Source organism: Polypterus senegalus, chromosome 3, assembly GCF_016835505.1.
Source record: "Polypterus senegalus isolate Bchr_013 chromosome 3, ASM1683550v1, whole genome shotgun sequence".
NCBI classification, from domain to species: domain Eukaryota; kingdom Metazoa; phylum Chordata; class Cladistia; order Polypteriformes; family Polypteridae; genus Polypterus; species Polypterus senegalus.
Window position 1 is genome coordinate 78,440,951 of NC_053156.1, and position 21,025 is coordinate 78,461,975.

The following is a 21,025-nucleotide window of genomic DNA, read 5'->3' on the forward strand; positions in this document are numbered from 1 at the left end:
CACCTAAATCATTACTGGTGCCACCAATTGGCTTTAGAAATCATAATATTGTTTAATGGAGATTATCTGTCTGTAGTCAAATGGTTTCACTTGACACCAGTATAAATGTCACTGTATGTCGTTTGTCCAAACTGTGGTGACTCAGCATTGTGAATTAATCTAACAGTCAGCAAACTGACAAAATAAGCACAAATGAACAATCCAAGAGACTGAGTGAAGAGGAGATTGAAATGTATAATCCAAATCACTGAATATCCAGTTAAATCAATCATTAACAAATATGAAGAGTATGGTACAGCTGTAAATCTGCCTAGAGCAGGCCCTCCACAAAAACTGAGCGAATTTGCAAGAAAATACTGTGGGCAAGTTGCAGTGTACCTGATACAGTACTGTAATAGCTGTGAATCAAGACCAGACTACATAGTACAGTATTAAGAGGAGGCAATCCTCAGGTCTAAGTGCTGTTGCAGTGAACAGTGGAACACGGTCAATAACAAGTTTAACTAATTCACAGCTAGGCTTGTTTTTGTTTCTTGTTTCTTCTCTCTTTGCTTAGCTGGCCATCTGATTCACCATTAACGTCAGCAAATAACATCTTGTCCTTTTTCTCAATTAACAACTTCCAACTGCACATTCCTCTCAATTAAAAGGGACAGACCACAATTACAAACTTATCTCCTCATGTAAACCTATTAAAAAAAATAAAAATCGATAAGCTACAGTACATTTGATCCAAATGAGTGTTGCTCTTGTTATTGTAGCTAGCATTCACTTTGAGCATCTAACCTGGAGCAGAGATCCCTATACGGAAAGGAATGACAACAACAGGTAAACAGAAGTAGAATCAAATCTGAAACTTAAATGCTTCTCTGTAACTCGTAGATTAATCTACCATCGGAGTACCCGAGTGTCTTGGCGTGAATGAAAAAAAGTAATGCTGGCATTTTTCTATTTCAGCAGTATCTCGTGCACTTCCATGCAACATAAGGTTACTTGTATATTATAATTCTGCCTCTCAATCTCAATATATATAAAATCCAACATCTGTCTGCTTGTCCGCTTTTCACAAGAGAACTACTTAACGGATTTTTTCTATAATTTGCTTGAACATTCCGGTTGATTTTGCGACTTCTCTCATTGTGCTATGTATCATAGTTCGCTTGCAGTACTGATTTATTTGTGCGAATCCGAGAGACACGCAACGGGCTGAGGGGAGGGGGTTGGTTCGTGGCTTACCCCTGCTTAGCTAGCTAACGAGAGAACTACTTAACAGATTTAGGATGGGTGTTTTTTCTATAATTTGATTTGATTTTTGCAACTTCTCTCTTCAAGCTAAGAATCATAGTTCGCTTGCAGGAGTGATATATTTGTGCTAATCCGAAACAGAGGCTGCAGGCCGAGGGGAGGGGAAAGCATAACGTCAGGAGTACGTAGTCGGGCAGGGCCCTACACACTGTCCTGTTTCGCTTCTACATGGGTGGAGCCGCAGGGAATGGCTAGTCTAATACAGTATATGAGTGACATCTCACTGAATTTTATTTTATTTTTATATGTGATGGTCTTAGGCATACATATATACAATACATTAGACACCCTGTGGGGACCTTAATCCGCTCTTGTTGTGACTCTTTCCCAATATAGGTAATGTAGAAGAATTAACACTTGTCATTCATTATGTGCCCAGCTTTTCCTAATAACTGAATTAATCTAACAGTCAGCAAAGCATATAAAAACGCTAGTCAGTGGCGAGACAATATTCATAATGTCTACTCGCATCGCAATCTTCCCAATAGCACATAAGCTCTATATAATTCATATTGTGAGAGTTCTGGAGAACAGAAATTACCTACATGACACTCAGAAGGAATACAGCATTAGGAGAAACTGCCCGCATCTTTTAATTCTTATTTTCCAAACTGGCAACCAAGCGATTTCTTAATTAGTGACACTGACTCCTATATGACAAAATATAAATATGTCAATGCATCTGTTGTTTTTTTCTGTGGCATTAAGGTAAATATATTTGAGTCAATATCACACTATACATAACTCCAGATATAAATTATGATTTTCCTGCTTTTTAATGCTATATTGTTGCTTTTCATGTCCATAACAGTGTTTATTACTTTGTAATATTGTCTACCGCACTGAGTCAGTTAAATCTACTCATGAAGTGGTCTAAGTTTGTATGCAACTTTGTTCCCCTCTTCCAAATCCAAAAGGTCACTGCCACTGCACTTAGTCTTGGTGTTGACCTGCTGAGAAACCACAGCTCTGAGGCACACTACAACAGCGGTCGACCTAAACATTAGTCTTGTTATTGTAAATACTCACTTAGATTGGAGCAACACTGGAACACCGCAGGCTCAGGACACACTGCAATTGACCTTGTATGTCAGACCTTTTCTCATCTGTAATAAGCAAGTGTTAAAGTGGTAAAGAAAATGTAAAACATCCAGGAAAATGAATATTTTTTAGTTTTAATTCTATGTCTTGGTTGCATGAGAGCACACACCACCTTCACTAGCACTTTATTAAGCCACTTTTTTCTTGGATTCTAGCAGGAAGGCTGTTTATAAGTGTCTCTCTGAACTCACAACATGTATTGTTTTGCAATTTTAACCCAAATTTCTTTAGAAAACTTTAAGCACAATCTTGTTTCAAAGAGATCTCCTGTGTATGGTATACGGTGATGGCTACTCACACAAAGAGAGAGACAGAGGCAGATTTAAAGTCACGAATTGTAAAATCGTTTAAGGAAGATTTCCAAAAATATACATTCATACACTAGTATTTATTACAGTATCCTTCCTTTGTTTTGTCACACAATGCCCATAATCTACTATCAGTACCATACCCCTGCTACCAAACACACAGGGTTTGTCAAACTTGGATCCTGGAGGTTTTCATTCCAGTAACTTTCCTAATTAGTAATTAATTACTCCTGTCACTAGAACTTACTTTTTTGCTGTTTGGATTTTAATTGACTTTTTTCTTCAGATTCAAGACTCTCCATTGTTTTTCATTTCCTTAACCAGAAGTCAAACAATTCAATTTGCAGTTCAATTCAGTTTATTTTTGGATAGTACTCTTGTAGTCTCAGACTGCTGAAGCATGTTCACTGGTAAAATGTAATTACAGGCTTACAAAATGTTACTTACATAGTGAATATGCATAAGATTCAAATGTGTTTAAAGACACAATAAAACAATGCAGATTCATACTGATTAACATAAATGTAAGCTAACCATATCTGTCGAGTGACATCATATGGCTGAGCTATATAAATATATATAACAAAAACTCAGAAAAACTGATGAGCATCTACTGTACCTCTGGGATCTCATACTCCATTCCTGCAATGTCACTCTTTCACTCTCAGTCTACCGGACTTTTGCAAAACTGTTGAATTTCTTTTATCTCAGGGCACCATCCAAATGTTTGGTGGACCAGAAGTCTTCGTTATTTCTCAAAACCTCACCTTTTCCTTTAGATTTTCTTTATTGAAACAGATACTATATAATAGACAGACAGACAGACTAGTGCAAAAAGGGTCAAATTAGCTGGTAGGCTGTTGGTTAGTTTTGTATCTCATTATTGACTGATAACTGCCTTAAATAAATAAGCTGCTCTTTTTGCCGTTCATTCTTGTCTCACTATCCCACAGGTATGGTGAATGCATAAAATATTTGCTATACACAGGAAGTGACCATAAATCATTGGTTCTCATTTAAGGTTGTTGTGATTCTCTTGATAGACCCCATCATGATCTTTCTTCTTGTCTGTCATCAGTTTTGGAGGAACATTCTGATCTTTACAATGTTCCCAGGGTGCCATACTGTATTTCCTTCATTTCTAAAAACTTTGCAGTGTTCATAACGTATGTAATATTATCAAATTTCTTTGATTTCCCTCTGTCAATGTGTACCCACAGACATTTTCTCAATTCCTTGAAGGACACAAATATCTCTTCAATACGCAAACAAGAAACCCTCAAGGAAATCCAACAGGATCAGTTGATTTCATGTATGGGCAATCAGGATCACGTAAGGTGAAGGCAAATTACTGTTGTACACGTTAAAGTCAAAGATCAGAAGACAGTAACACCCCCTTATAGATGCCTACAAAACCACAATATCAAGAATTTTTTTTTTGGAATTATATTGTAACACCCTTTGGATAAAAGTGGCAGGTTTTTTTTTTTCATTTCCTAAAAATCACAATTTCTTTTTTTTTAACTTAAATAATATTGATTACAAAATAATTTTTAAAGTGAGAAAAGATTTGTGTTGAACCTTTGAATTAACTTGTCTTTACAAATGAATGAACCTGTGTTCAGACATTTTGGATGAAGCTGGAATTGTTTTCCCACAGAGTGATCCATTTCAGACTTAGGAGTCTCGGCATATGAACTTAAAATTGGTGTAATAATTTCCTTTTATACACACACACACACACACATATATATATAAAACCTGATATTATGTTATGAGGATGAATTGAATCAAATGAAAAATGATATTTGAATCTTCAATAAGAATGTGTAAATATTTAATAGTGACTTTATATCACAGAACATATAAGAATTAGGTGTTATCTGTTTTAAACATCTGTGGATTGCTTATGAAGTATTTGTCTTTTAAGAAAACCTTTTCTGTGCAAAACAAGATTATTTATTGATTGATCGATTGATTGATTGGTATTTGCTTATGGTTATGCAATTTCGCTGCTCCATCCATATATTAGAACCCACTATGACATACAGTACGTGCTCATAAAATCATTTTTTAACATAATATTCTCAGAGTGGCGGCACAGTGGCGCAGTGGGTAGCACTGCTGCCTTGCAGTTAGGAGACCCGGGTTCGCTTCCTGGGTCCTCCCTGCGTGGAGTTTGCATGTTCTCCGCATGTCTGCGTGGGTTTTCTCCCACAGTCCAAAGACATGCAGGTTAGGTGCATTGGTGATTCTAAATTGTCCCTAGTGTGTGCTTGGTGTGTGGGTGTGTGTGTGTGCCCTGTGGTGGGCTGGCCCCCTGCCCAGGGTTTATTTCCTGCCTTGCGCCCTGTGTTTGCTGGGATTGGCTCCAGCAGACCCCCGTGACCCTGTGTTCGGATTCATCGGGTTGGAGGATGGATGGATGGATGGAACATTTTTAGATGCGCTTAATACAATGCAGGGCTGCAGGGGCTGGAACCGATCGTGGCAACAAAGAAAGCACCATTCCTGGACAGGATGCCAGTCCATAGGAGGGTACAGTCGGACATACACACAGTCAGTTGGTAATCCTTGGTAATACATGAGGGAATACTCACGAGTAGAAGGGCCTGGTCGCTTTAACATAACCGAGGATGTTTGATCAGAGAGGAGCCAGCGCTAAGCACTGCACCACCTGGCGTAATATTTTAACAGTAGCTAAAAACGAATATTCATATTGGAATGTAAATCTGGTGCCTCGTTATTATTAGTCGGATGCGCGTAATGCGTGACTCGAATTTTCTTTTTTCAAACGTGTCTTCCATTACGCACTGTACGCTAGGTAGGCACACGGGGGGTCTCGGGGTGTTGCTGGCGTCAGGACAGCACCGTTCGGACCGCCTAAGTCATCCACCACGAGCGCTGCTCAAAGTTCCTCCGGCTCCCTCCCTTTTAAGTAGGTGAATATGACAACCACGGAAACTATACTGTCAGTTCTGTGCATTCTGATTTTGTCTACTGTGTAAGCGGGAACACAGCATGCCTGCACAGATAAAGGCAGCTCGACTTTTGCAAATGTTGGCACTTTGAATGGGGGGACGGGTCGGCTCACTCTGGTGACACACTCAAGACTGTTTTTGGTTGGATACTTTCTTTTCTGGGGCGCATGACGAATAGCTTGGCACCAGTACAGTCAGAAATCAAAGCTTCTGTTTGCGGACCTCGTAGTGACTTATAAACTCTGCACAACATCCTGACAAGTAAAATGACTTCTCTTGGCTTTTGCGCTTTACTCCTTTTGATGATTAGTGAACTGCGCCAGGTGTCCTGCTCGAGACAGACCTTCACGAATGCCGCACTTCTGGATGCGCACGGGAAATACCACTTAAGGTGGAGATATGACGAGAGAACCGTAGTGTTTGAGGTTGAAGTCGAGACCACCGGTTATATCGGATTTGGACTGTCTCCCTCTGGGTCTATGGCGCATTCCGACATAATGATTGGGGGAGTAGAAAACGGAAAGCCGTACGTGCAGGTAAGGATGGACGAATAGCGGCACTGCCAGAAATACGGGGTTAAAAATGAATGAACAGCGTAGACAGTAGCATCATGGTATAGTTAGTAGTAGCGAGAGTAACTTGCTAGGTAATGTACTGTATATATGCCTTTTAAAGGATTAAAGAACGTTCGAGTGTATTCTGAGGAGCTTCTGTCAGTATCTGACTGATGTGTTAATATGTGAAGGTTGCTCGAACTCTATCTATCTATCTATCTATCTATCTATCTATCTATCTATCTATCTATCTATCTATCAGTCTGTCAGAATATTTAACCTGTGTGATCAATTTTATAAACTGTTACACAGCTCTCATGTACGATTTCCCTAGTAATAATAATAATTTTATTCATATAGCGCCTTTCCCATAGTACTGTATATTATTATCTTTATTACAGTGTTGATTTAATTTATTAAGCCTAAAACATTTGAAGAGGGTATTAATATTTTTTAAGAGAATAATGCCATTGAGAATCACTATTATTATAATTGTTGCTATTTTTAGTCTTAATTGTAGAAGTATTAATGGAAGTATTGTATGCTCGTGTTGTTATGTATGCCCTTTTCTGAACAAATAAATTAAAATAAAAACATCTTGTTTTACTATAGTAAAATAAAATTACAAATATATTGAGTTTTTGATTTAATTGATATAGAAAGACAAGTTGTTGCCATTAACAAGAGATTCTCACAGATTATACAGATATTTTAGACTGTGTCGCTCCCTTCTTCAATGGTTAAGACCGTTTCACTTTACAAACTGATATTTATTATATTTGAAAAGCTAAAATATCTTTTAAAATTTGTACTGGTTTGAATGTCGGTCAATACGTCTGTCCTGTGGTAGCCTGATCTTCTGTCCAGAGTCGGTTTCTGTCTATCCTCTGCTTCTTTTTTTATCCCACAACCATGCTTTTTAAATATCTCTGCCTAAGCTGTAATGATATATTTTGTTAATACAATGCTATTAACAAAAGGCTTTTTTATCAATGTACATAATGTAGAAAAAACTACTTACAGCAAAATTGGTAGTGCTAAATTAACATTTATACTTATTTGTGGAAACAATTTTTCAATATAAACACTTTTAAAGGTTACTTTAACACTATTAGAGTAAATTTAACAAGACAAATCACTCTGTGACAACAACTCTTCATATATTAAATGCCATGCTCAATTTGTCCCTATAATGTTATTCCTAATAATAATGAAGATGGCTGGCAAGTTTGACTTTTCTATTTATTGGATCTATTTATTGACTAAGAAATAAATGTCTGCACAGTAGGTTCACAGAAGAGGCATATATGGAAGCGAAGGTCTATGATATGGCTTCAATATTCATAGCTAGTAATCCACAAAGAGAGAAAATGAGTCATGTATCTTAAAATTGTTTTTTCTTCCTAAACTTTCAACAATCTACCAGGTGGTATCATCAGCAGAAAATGATTAAATATACATGAATTAAATATCTCATTATTATAATAAAAAAATCCTGGGATGAGACGTAACTTTTTCTTTGTGCCAAGAGATTTAACCGGGCCCAGGGCCGGAAATAAAAGACAAAGAGTAAATGACAAAGTAGAACATTGTAAAGAATTCAAAAACGTTGGTGCGATACATATGCAAAGCAGGTTAGAGATAATGAAAATACTAAAATTCGAAAGTCTCAAAAAATGATAGTAAAGATCGCATTAGTGCAAACAAACGGAAATTATTACTTGATGAAATAATGGTACAGCAAAAAGATTGAATATATTGTTCAGATTTAAACTTTAAGTCAGAGATTTGTAGATCGCTTAAACCGTGTTGCCATCAGGGAAAAGTAGTGTTTTTTTCTCAATGAACAGGAGTATCTACGAGAATTAAAAGATTTATTGTTTGGTGAAAGTGAAATCCACACACGCGAGTGGCAGTGGCTGACGTGTAGTGCAGGCCGGGGGAGATGGGAATGAAGCGAGCAGGGGGCAAAGTCCCCTGGTGTATATGTATGTGTGTATATATATATATATATATATATATATATATATATATATATATATATTGTGGTCTAAACTGGGGCAGTACTGCTCCTCAAACCTCAACACAGACAGGTGGACCTCACAAGGGAAAAAGCAGCACGCTTTTTACTTAATTTTCTTGTCTTTTCATAGCACTCAGTGCACAAATCAGGAACAAATAATGCTCAGTCCCTTCTACTTCTCTCTTTCTCTTGTTTTGTTTGTTTCTCTTTTCACTGCCCCCACTCCTCCACACAAGCTTTGTCCACCACCTCCTGACTCTGGCTCCTCAAATGAAGTGAGGCGGCCTCTTTTATAATGCAGCTGGAAGTGCTCCAGGTGCACTCTCATTTTTTCAGGCAGCACTCCTGGGTATGGCGGAAGTGCTGCATAGGCACCTGGAAGTGCTCCTAGTGCGCTCAGATCCTCTTTTAGCAGTACTTCTGGGTGTGGTGGAAGTGCTGCAGTCCAGGTGCCCCCTGGCGGTGGCCATGGGCCCCAGCAGGGTTGAGCTTCAAAGTTCCAAACCCGTGTCCCCAATGCAATCCGAGGGGTTGCCCACTTGTCTTCTGAGGGAGGCATTTCTGTAAATATGTCCTCTCCCCCTCATCTGTCACTATATGTATATATATGTATATATATACATACATATGTATATATGTATATATATACATACAGAATATATAGTCATGGCTGGCCAGGGGGCAAGGACTGGGGGAAGATAGCGTGTTCAGGGCATTATCTCCCCTGGAACCTTACAAGACAGCCACCCCAGGGTTGCTGTGGCACTACGGATTCTTACAGGGCATGCTGGGAGTTGGACTTCGCTGCAGCCATTTTGAGTTTTGTGGGTATTGCCAGCAGGAGCTATGATGGCTGCAGAGTCTTATTATGTTGGGCTTCTGCGACACCTGGGAGTACATGGTAATGGGCCACCTGGAGTGCTCCTGGGTGTGGTTTAAATGGAGCCAGCTGGTACTACTCCAGAAGCCAGGTTCGGGAGGAGGGTGACAAAACTTGCCGGACGAGGAGTAAAGGCAGATGAGAGAGAGAGAGAGCCAAGAAGAAGACAATAAGAAAGTGCTGTAAAGTGTACTAGGCTGTGAAAGTGGGAATGAAATGGAAGCATTCCCACTAAAAATAAATGGGTGTTCAGCTGAATAATATGCATATATATATGTGTGTGTGTGTATATGTATGTATAAATATATATATATATAGTATATGTATTTTATTATATTATGTTATTTTTATTAATTCTTAAAATTTAAAAATATGACATTTTTGTACATTTGTTGAAATCCAGAGACAGCACTTCATGTTTTCATGTATACATTGTCACAATCGTAACTTGTGATTGTTATTTTCAGTTATCTTCCCACACCAAAACCTTAATTAAGTTGACTTTGAAGATTACTGTGATAAAACTGAGGCAGCAGTTGTTTGGTTTAAAATTAACTGAAGTATGGGTCTATAGTTTCAGATCCACTTAAGATTTTCTGATGGGAAAATGCTTAAAAATATATTTAGACAGTTTTTAACTTTATGTACACTCTGTAAAACTTCACAAAAGTTCCTGGCGAAGTCTTCTATCATCAAGGAATGTGACAAGCATCAATGGAGCACCAAGGCACCTAATTATCCATGCCCAATTATTTAAAATGGTTTTATTAAGGTAAAGTCAATTTGGTCTCTTTTAAAGTGTGCATAGTTTGCTGTGAATAACGTTGTGGTTACAAAAAGCCGAGCCTCATTATATTTGTCTAATTCTTGAAGCTTGTCTAACTGTCAAAATTCTGTTTATTGCAAACTAGAGTAAGATGCTAGATCACAGAAGAGAATTTTTTAAATGTTAAGTAAAAACAAAAAAGTTATTTTTTCAGTGAATGTATGCTTTGAAGTAAATCAATGATACTGTTAATTCTTTTACATTGCACACCTGCTGTTGCTGAAAACATCAAACAACAGGCTTATGATTTTTATGCCTGAAGCCCCAGATTCTTGTAAAATCTCAAGTTTGTGTGGGTTCTGCATGTATTGTTTTAGTCTGAAATATTTCAGACTTTCAGCACTGTGAGAATCCTTAAAAGGTACATGTTGCTTCCTAACTTCAAAGAAAATTCTTAACGGATAATTATAAAGTACAGTAGGTCTTTAAAACTAGAGAATGAGTATATTCAGGGCACAGTAAGCATATGCATAGACAGCTACTGTGAGAAGAGCATTTCAGCAGTTGTTAAAAGTGCATTCCATCAAGGTTTAGGGCTAGTGCTGCTGCTCTTTTAAATTTATACTAAAAACCTGGATAAAAATGCTACCAAGATGGTGTTTAAATTTACTAATGACCATTAACTAAAGTCAACAAATTCATTGCATATGGGGATTAACAGAATTCAGAGAGGATTACTATAAATGAATGTAAAGGTTTAAACACTGGAAATAAAAATGTTAGGCAGGATTGAGATGACTGAACATTGAAGTACACTTTATAATAAAGACCGTCCACAGCTAAGCACAGGATGTTGGATTCCGTAGCCTGATGTGTTTGGCGTACTGTATGTCCTAGGAGGTTTTTATCAAGCCACGCAACACACTTGTGAGGCTTCATGTGGAATAGTGTTAACAGTTCTGTGTGAGTACTAAATTAAATATATAACAGTGATGGAGACAGTTCAGAGTCATACAACTAATCTGATTCTAGGACTGCACAGTATTGGCATTGAGGAAAGACTGAGGAACCTGAATATTTTCTGTATAGGCAAATGATGATTAACAGGTGACATGATTGGAGTTTGTAAGACTATGAAGAAAATTATTACAATGGAAAGTATCACTTTAAAATGTAATCTTCAAAAAGAAATAAATAAATTGATGTACATTCTATACTAATGTTAGAAAGTATTTTTATGGACAAGCAAAGCGATACATGGATATGTTAAAAGGAAACACAGTAGACACAGTAGACAGACAGACAGATATTTGGCACAAGTTACTTTAGGATGGATTGAGAAATTATCTTTGGCCAAATGACTTGTTTTCATCAAAACTTTTCTTACATTCAGAAGATGGTTGTAGACAGAGATAGTCCCACAGACGAAATAAGAGTCAGCTGCCACTGCTACTCAATTTTGGTAAATCCTCATTTGCATTTGTCTGTGTTTCCTTTAATTCCAACAAAGTCTCTGTAACATCAGCCTGTATTATGAGACAATCCAAACACTTTGTGTCTGGATTAGCATTCATTTTGTCCACAAAACAAAAAACGAAGCATTATCTTTTTTATCCCACAGTGGAAATGTTCTTAACAATTAAGATTGCTGCTTTATAGATAACACATTATCTTCGCTATTTTTACCACTTCATGAATGATTAATTGTTTTTAAAGTTTCACTCTTGTTACAGAAGACCCAATTTACACAGGCATTGGCTCAAACGTTCTTTGAAGTAACATTGCCAATTTAATGAGAAAGTACTACCTTGTATCCGTTCAAATGGACTACTGAAGACATAATTCAAATATTTAATGTTAATTTCATGAATGTCAGATCACTTAGGGATTCTCATTATCTAAGGATATATCGGATTCTTTGAATATACAGTCATATGAAAAAGTTTGGGAACCCCTCTCAGCCTGCATAATGATTTACTCTACTTTTAATAAAAAAGATAACAGTGGTATGAGCATCTGAGTAATGGGGTGTTTTCTGAACAAAAAATTTTAGTGAAATAGTGTATAGTTGTATGAAATTAAATCAAATATGAAAAACTGGCTGTGCAAAAATTTGGGTAAACTTGTAATTTTGCTGATTTGAATGCATGTAACTGCTCAATACTGATTACTTGCAACACCAAATTGGTTGGATTTATCTTGTTAAGCCTTGAACGTCATAAACAGGTGTCTCCAATCATGAGAAAAGGATTTAAGGTGGTCAATTGCAAGTTGTGCTTCCCTTTGACTCTCCTCTGAAGAGTGACAGAATGGGATCCTCAAAGCAACTCTCAAAAGATCTGAAAACAAAGATTGTTCAGTATCATGTTTTAGGGGAAGGCTACAAAAAGCTATCTCGGAGGTTTAAACTGTCATTTACAACTGTAAGGAATGGAATCAGGAAATGGAAGGCCACAGGCACAGTTGCTGTAAAGCCCAGGTCTGGCAGGCCAAGAAAAATACAGGAGCGGCACATGCGCAGGATTGTGAGAATGATTATAGACAACCCACAGATCACCTCCAAAGACCTGCAACACCTTCTTTCTGCAATTTGTGTATCTGTACATCGTTCTACAATTCAGCGCAATTTGCACAAGGAACATCTGTATGGCAGGGTGATGAGAAAGAAGCCCTTTCTGCACTCACGGCACAAACACAAGTCACTTGTTGTATGCTAACGCTCATTTAGACAGCCAGATTCATTTTGGAACAAATTGCTTTGGACTGATGAAACAAAAATTGAGTTATTTGGTCATAACAAAAAGCTCCTTTGCATAGCGGAAGAAGAACACTGCATTCCAAAAAAACACCTGCTACCTACTGTCAAATTTGGTGGAGGTTCCATCATGCTGTGGGGCTGTGTGGCTAGTTCAGTCACTGGGGTCCTTGTTAAAGTCGAGGGTCGGATGAATTCAACCCAATATCAACAAATTCTTCAGGATATTGTTTAAGCATCAGTCACAAAGTCGAAGCTACGCAGGGGTTGGATATTCCAGCCAAACAATGACCCAAAACACAGTTCGAAATCTACAAAGGCGTTTATAAAGAGGGAGAAGTACAATGATCTGGAATGGCCGTTACAGTCCCCTGACTTGAATATCATTGAAAATTTATGGGATGATTTGAAGCAGGCTGTCCATGCTCAGCAGCCATCAAATTTAACTGAACTGGAGAGATTATGTATGGAAGAATGGTCAAAAATACCTCCATCCAGAATCCAGACACTCATCAGAGGCTATAGGAGGCATCTAGAGGCTGTTATATTTGCAAAAGGAGGCTCAACTAAGTATTGATGTAATATCTCTGTTGGGGTGCCCAAACTTATGCACCTGTATAATTTTGTTATGATGCATATTGCATATTTTCTGTTAATTCAATAAACTTAATGTCACTGCTGAAATACTACAGTTTCCATAAGGCATGTCATATTAAAAGGAAGTTGCTACTTTGAAAGCTCAGCCAATGATATGACGTAAGCAAAAATCCAAAGAATTAAGAGGGGTTCCCAAATTTTTTCTGATTCTGTAATAGAATCAAAGTACTTGTTTTACTCATATGCACAAGTTTGCCTGCCCATTATTGTGAAAGCATAACAATTCAAACTAGTATTTAAACACATTGAATCACATTATCTAGAGATCCATGGCCAAGATGGCAGTTTAACTCTCAAGTTCCCAACCAACTCAGAAATTTGTCTACAGAAATTTAACTCAAATACTACTGTACATGTGTTTCTTTAATCTGGATTTTCTGGCAAAAACATGGATAAAATCCTGATATCTCAATCTAGAAACAAAACAAATTTTATTCTGTGATGATCAAGAATATATTGTAATTATGTTCAAGCAGTTTATCTCTGAAACATTACAGAATTATGTTAATATAAGAATGGCAGAAGCCACAAGCTGAGAACATTGCTTCTGTGCTGAAACAGCAAGATTGAATAACTGAGAATGTAGCTCATCTCACATAGTAAAATGTCTGTTATTGTATAGGCTGAGGACACAAAAGAATCTGATTCGAATGGATTAATTAATTCCAAGTTATCAGATTGATTACTAATACTTTGTTATTAAGACCAAAAATCTCTTTGTTAAGATGTTGTTACATAACAGTATATGAGTAATAGATTCATTTCTTGTAGTACCTAATCTAAAGTGTTACCAATTGTTTTAACACTTTGGATAGCAGTTCTGCATTGCCTTTCCACTGGATAGCTATATTGTGGTTTTCACTTCTGATATTGCAGAGAGGTGCGCCATAAGCAACAAATTCAGAGGTAAATCACCTACTATAACTGACTAAACCAGGGGTTCTTAACCTGAGGTCCGTGGACCCCAGTGGATCCATGAATGGGTTTTAGGGGGTCCGTGAGGGTCAGATAAAAATTAACATTTATATTCAGCTATACAGCCCGGTACTGTTGATTTAGAGTAGATGTAGTAATAATAGTAGTAATGGCAATAGAAAATGTAAAAGCAGTAGTAGTAGATCTGTTTAAATTTGAACAAAAGGATTGTATTTCATAATTATGAGTGGCCATTACCTTTTGCCTAAAAAAAGAGTGTTTTTTAAGATTGTTTACTTTAAAGTTTAGTAATACTTTTTGTATGTTATATATGGATGAGACAATCAAACCTATATAAATAAAGTACATTATATTCATTGCATGCAAAGTTGTGTTTATGTGAATATTTCTGGGGAAGAGCGTTTATAGCTTACATCAGATTCTTAAAGGGGTTTGTGACTGAACAATGGTTAAGAATCACTGGACTAGACTAACGAAAAGGTGGACTTGTTGTTGCATCACTGGTTTAAAAAGTCCCCCCCTTCATTGCACTTTTATCTCCCTGTCCCTCTCATGAATGTTAGTTTTGAACCATGAGGAAGTATTTATGTTTACTTTTGTTTATATTAACGACATCATTCTGATCCAGTTCTGGGCTTTGTGTAGTGTTTGTTGTTATTTTGTTTTTAGCAACAATGGTCTTTGCCTTTCGCATACTTTGGTGGTTTTGTTGCATGTGACATCACTTCATGAATGCTATTTAAGATGGCGGCATGGTAACATTAGCATCTAAGTTTTAGATAAAATGTCTTAACAACAAACTTCTGATTGAGACAACAATTTAAGAAGAGGAACTTCAGGCAGCAATGGCTTTTGCTTAAGCTTTTTGATATGATTTTTCACCTTATTGTACATATTGAACTTGAAGATTGTTTTTGTTTGATTTCCTGGTTTTGACTGTTTACTTACCCAGCAATAATTCTTCTGGTTATATGTTTAGCTTAGTCTCCATTTTTTTTTCTTTTTCCTTTGTTATTTCTGTCCCTTGGGGCTGGTAGTTTAATCTTGCTTACAACACTGATCCAGTACAAGCTTTAGATGCATAAAAGGTGACCCCCAGTCATTATGAATATGGCTGCATTTTCAAGAAATGCTCTAAATACACAATTACATTTGGTTCCTCCATATATTGAAATGATAGTGGAGCCCCCTGAGGTACAAACAGCAGTCTAGAAAATCGAGATTACACATCTAGAGTAGAGAATGTAGTTTTTCACAGTTGGACTTCTCTTGAGATATCTTTAAATATCATAAATTTAATACCAAATGTGATATTGTCATTAGACTTGGGATTCTGACATTTCAGCTGCAGCAGTCACTCTTTGATATCTTAAACACCCTCAGTTTCAGCATTTGTTTAATTTCTTAAATTACAGCACACTATGCTTTGGAAATTATTCATTGAGGTAGACTTTTAAATCATTTTCATTTATCATGTTATTTGTAGCAAGATGGATCCTACTATGCCAGAGCAAAGACCATTTTCTCTTTCTTGATTAATGGCAACATACTGTATGGCAATGCCTGTTAGGGTATCTGTTTTGCTGGGAAAAGTTTCCCATTCATGCTACTCTTTTAAACATTTGAATTTGTAATGTATTTTAATGTCTAAGAATTCTCACTGTAAAGCTGGCATGGCTGAGTTTCTCCTTTATGCCAGGAATTGACAAAGGTCATTTAGAATCAGCACCGAAACCTTGTCTCCATTGTGAAATCCATGTAATGTTGTCCTTTGATCAAAGCTTTGTTTTTGTATCATTGGTTTCCTTTGCAGATGTTATTCATATGGCAAATAGCTTTAGTTTTTTAAAAACTCCTTCAAAAGAAATGAGCTGGGGTTTCCTGTATATTAAACTACACTTTTGCTTTAAGATCTGAAGAAACTCCTTGGGTTCCCAGATAACCTGCAACTCCAATGGACTAATCCTGGTTGATGCAATGAAAACAAGTTCCCACTGCACATATCTAGAATGGCATGACTGATAGATTTCCCTCTACAACCCTCTTTATATATATATTTTTAGTGTTTCTTTAAAACACTCCTTTGATCTGCGGATGGTGTACACACATACTAACCTACATAACTATTTTAATTAAGTAGAAGTGAAAGATGTTAGTCGATCAATTAACTTTTTTATAAAGATATCAATGAGTTTTCCCATACTTTGTTCAAATTGGTTTTCACAAGGGACTTACCTCTGAATATTCAGTAGCATAATTATCTATCACTTGGATATTTTGATAACCCCCTTTAGAATGAAACAAGGACTTATGTTGTTTCCTAGTTTTTCAATATAATATAAGACTGAGTCCCTTTTACTGTTTGGGATGGCCATTAATTCAAATTAAACTTGATGTGGATATTCCAGTGATTGATGTGGACATTCCAGTGATGTATACGTCCTTTGCCTCTGAAGCTTGTTTAAAGACAAACCTCAGTGTAGAATCATCACACAGAGCAGCAGCGACTGGAATAAACCAGTCTCCACAGCCTTTTAGCTAACACTGCAGGAGGAGGAGGATGTTGAAGCAGTTCATTCCCTGATCGCTTACATCACTTTCAAGGTCTGGTTTTGCACCTAAGAAACTGTTTTTAAATTTCCATGGTTTCATACGCCACTGCTCCTATTAATCTCAAGTGTTCTTGTTCCCAAGCACATGTAGGTTAGGTGAATTGGTGATCCTAAATTGTCCCTAGTGTGTGCTTTGTGTTTGAGTGTGTACGTGCCCTGCTGTGAGCTGGCTCCCTCTCCAATGTTTGTTCACTGCCTTGTGCGCTATTCTAGCTGGGACAGGCTCCTGCAGACCCCTCCATGATCCTATTCATGACAAAGAGGGTTTGAAAATAACTGAGTTACTATCATTTCTTAAAGAATACGATGGAATTCTTACTCACATGTGGGATTCAAAATGCACCCCAATATCACTCACTGGTGCCATGATTACAGATTAACTACCTTAACCTGAAACTTCTGTCTTCCTTAATCAAAAATCTCAATATGTAATTACCAACGTAAAATTATTATATGTTTCTTAGAATGGATAATATACAAAACCCTAGTGCTTGTATATTTTGATAGTTTAGGGCAGGGTTAGGACCGCAGTGGCTGCAGGTTTTCATTCTAACCCTTTTCCACTTAATGACCTGTGTTTGCTGCAAATAAACATCTTTTGAATTAATAGCAAATTGAGCTGCTCTTGAAGACTCAGAACCCTTAATAGTTTATTTTTCTTTAATTAGCTGCCAAACAATAGTGAGATACAAAATGAGCCAAAACATGACCAGGAAACTGTGTCCTTCATACAATATCTGATAATAAAGACAGATGAAAGTCTCAGGAATGTTGATCTGCTCAGGTCACCAAAACATTTTAACAGTGCTCATGGAAAACAGAACCTCGACCATTTCAGAAATGTACGCATGCTATTGCACAATGAGAGCAGCAACACACCATGGAATTAATGAGCAGGTTTAATTAACAAGACTTGGCGCCTAATTAAGCAACTGATTGGAGTGAAACTGGCTGGAGTTTGAGGTCCTTACTTAGTTGGTGTTCTGTTGTATACTCACTTCACATGTCAATTCTGTTTGGGTGCCGTTTAAGGAAAGAAATAAAGCCATTCAGAGGAATGATTTAGGGAAACAAATCCTAAGATACAAGTCAATTAAAATGATTTCAAAAGAAGTTAATTAGCAGCAAAAACAGGTCACTAATTAAGAAAACAGTTAGAATGAAAACCTGTAGCCACTGTAGCCCTCCAGAACCAGAGTTTGAGATCTCTGGTTTAGGGTGTCCATAATAATGTGAACTACTCTTATATTAAGGTGTGAAAAAAATGCATGAGTGGGAAATGTTAACAAGTAGAGATTTTTCAGTTGATTTATATTCAGTTAAAATGAATTGATTTTACTGATTATACAATTGTATTGATTTACTTTCCTCTATTTTAATGCCTAATATAGACTTTCATGTTATTTATTTAAATAAAAACACTGCAATGTTTGAGTTATAGTACCTGTCAAATCATTTTACGAACAGAAACAATGTACTGTAGATGCAAGAAGAAAAAATCAAGCCTGCTGAATGTAACTTGTCCTTGCAGCATTTCTTACACAATTGATGCTGAAAGTTGTGCAATTCTGTACTAAAATATAAATCAGCTCGCCTACAATGTACTACCACATACATAACAAGCATGTACATTTTGAGATGGGTCTACAGAACCTACCATTTCAGTAATATTAAGCAGGAAAAGCTGTTGAACAATGGTCAGAGGAAATCGCATAAGGGGGGTATACAATGGAAGAACGAGAGACACCACCAAGAAGATGAAGTAACAGATATCCTACTGACATTGAGATTCACTGGCAAAAAGGATGCAAGTTTTCACGATACGGCATATAAGATTGTGGCTACAAATTTACCCCTGCCCTTGACCTTGGCAACATGTTTGGCAGCATGTTGGCAATATTGACTTGTGGTGATGGATGTAACATGTATCTTAACCGTGGTCATAAGGTGCCTGTGCATGTCTGGAACATTTGTCCTATAACAGTGGCTTTTCTCGTCTTCCTTTCTGACAGCGCAACAGACCACTATGCTAAGTGCATTCTGTAAACATATTGTTGGTGACATGTTTTCCATTAAGATTAATTAAAACACATGCATAATGAACAAATAAAACTTTTATGGGAAATGTATCCTTGCCTTAGTTTCTATGTTATTGTAATGAATAAAAAAATGTGGTAGACCTCTATTCTAAAAAAATTAGTTTGTATTCCACTCAGGTCTGAAAACATGAAGTAAGCCTCAACAGCACAAGTATGAGTGGTAATCCAACTCGAGAACAGCACCCAGTTTTAAATGTCACAAAAACAGGTAGGGGAACTGTGAAACTCTTGCCCCAAATGGCATAAAAACATGTTTCTTTGTAAAAAAAGGTTTTTATTATCAAAATATACAAAACAAAAAGCAAATCCAGAGCAAATAGTGAATCAAAAAGGTTTGCCCTTCATAGTCACACACCTAACCATCAACAAAACCAAGTCTTATATCAAAAAATCTAAAATAAGAACAACAGCCAATGATTGTAAAACCAGAAAAACAAAAATAATTTTCTGATTAACTCTCGAATGCTTCCTAAGATTGGAACTGAACAACACAAGTGGGAGAATGTTTGTGGATCAATACCAAAGTAAGGAGTCTCAGTCATTTATAAAGGCTGGGGGAGTTTTCCTTACAGCTGCATTGTTACAGGGTCTGTGCTTTTAGATAAATATACAATAAAGAAGGGTAATATTCTAGAGGGTTAACATAAAAAGCACATCAAACTGTAAACCAAAATACATAATAAAAATAACAATGAAACAAGACATAACAAATACATTAAGTTAGAAATAGAACCATAATTCAGAAAGAAAATTTACAACAACTTTAACAAATGAAAACATAGACCATGAGTAGAGCTCTACCACTCAACCTATTACACAGGATGTTTCTTATTATCAATTATTAATCAATCTAACAGGACAATTTCAAGTTATGATCAAAATTCCTTCTTTGAGTTTATTCATTTAATCTGAAGTTAATTGAGAAGACCTCCATATGATTCTTATGAGAACAGTGGGCAAAGCCGAGGAGTCACTGCACATTCTTTGTGTCTAGAGCAGGTGGTTTGGTGGACGCACTGCATCATTTTCCTAAGTTATCCAGATTTGTTAACTATCAAACCTCATGCTTCAGTCCAATAAAAAGGTTGAGTCTTCCATTGCAATTTTTGAAAAGAAAGAGTAGAGTTACGTGAGGACATATAGACAAAAGTAAAGTTATAGAAAAAAAGATGAAAAACTGAAGAGATGACAGAATTCCGGATTTCTGATTCTTCTTCTTTTGGCTGCTCCCATTGGGGGTTCCCACAGTGAATCATCTTCTTCCATATCTTTCTGTCCTCTGCATCTTGTTCTGCTACACCCATCACCTGCATGTCGTCTCTCACCACATCTATAAACCTTCTCTTAGGCCTTCCTCTTTTTCTCTTGCCTGACAGCTCTATCCTTAGCATCCTTCTCCAAATATACTCAGCATCTCTCCTCTGCACATGTCCAAACCAACTCAATCTCTCCTCTCTGACTTTGTCTCCCAACTGTTCAACTTCAGCTGACCCTCTAATGTACTCATTTCTAATCCTATTCATCCTCGTCACACCCAGTGCAAATCTTAGCATCTTTAACTCTGCCACCTCCAGCTCTGTCTCCTGCTTTCTGGTCAGTGCCACCGTCTCCAACCCATATAACATAGCTGGTCTCACTAACGTCCTGTAGACCTTCCCTTTCACTCTTGCTGATACCCATCTGTCACAAATTTTTGGATTTCTGATTAACTGAAACAAAAAAAAAATGCTAATCACTATAAAATTTTGCAAAAGTTAAGCTGGAAAGTTTAATTCAAAGCAGGTTTTACAGTAACTGTTATACAAGAAATCCTTTGTGTTTTGGAGTGTGTCGACATTTATTTAAGAACATTTCTGCACAAACAGTTAGATGCCAAGCTGTAATCCTCATTGTATAATGCAATTTACAGGGAGTCATAAGCAGAGATGGGGTCGGGGAAAATAAAACCCACAGATTTGTAACACAGAAGAAAAGAGACAACTGCACTTGCACAATATATCAGATATTTGCAACCATCCAAAGCAATTACATTGAATATTTCAATATCT

The 21,025-nt window shown here is 36.9% G+C and overlaps 1 protein-coding gene across 1 annotated transcript in view; it reads left to right on the forward strand.

Moving 5' to 3' along the window:
* Window positions 1-5,670: 5,670 nt before the first annotated feature.
* Window positions 5,671-21,025, forward strand: part of moxd1 (monooxygenase, DBH-like 1) — an 89,200-nt gene continuing 73,845 nt past the window's right edge. The window contains exon 1 of the mRNA XM_039747498.1: window positions 5,671-6,231. Within this exon, the coding sequence (XP_039603432.1) occupies window positions 5,962-6,231 (270 nt within the window). The 5' untranslated portion in view covers window positions 5,671-5,961. The remainder of the gene's footprint in view (window positions 6,232-21,025) is intronic.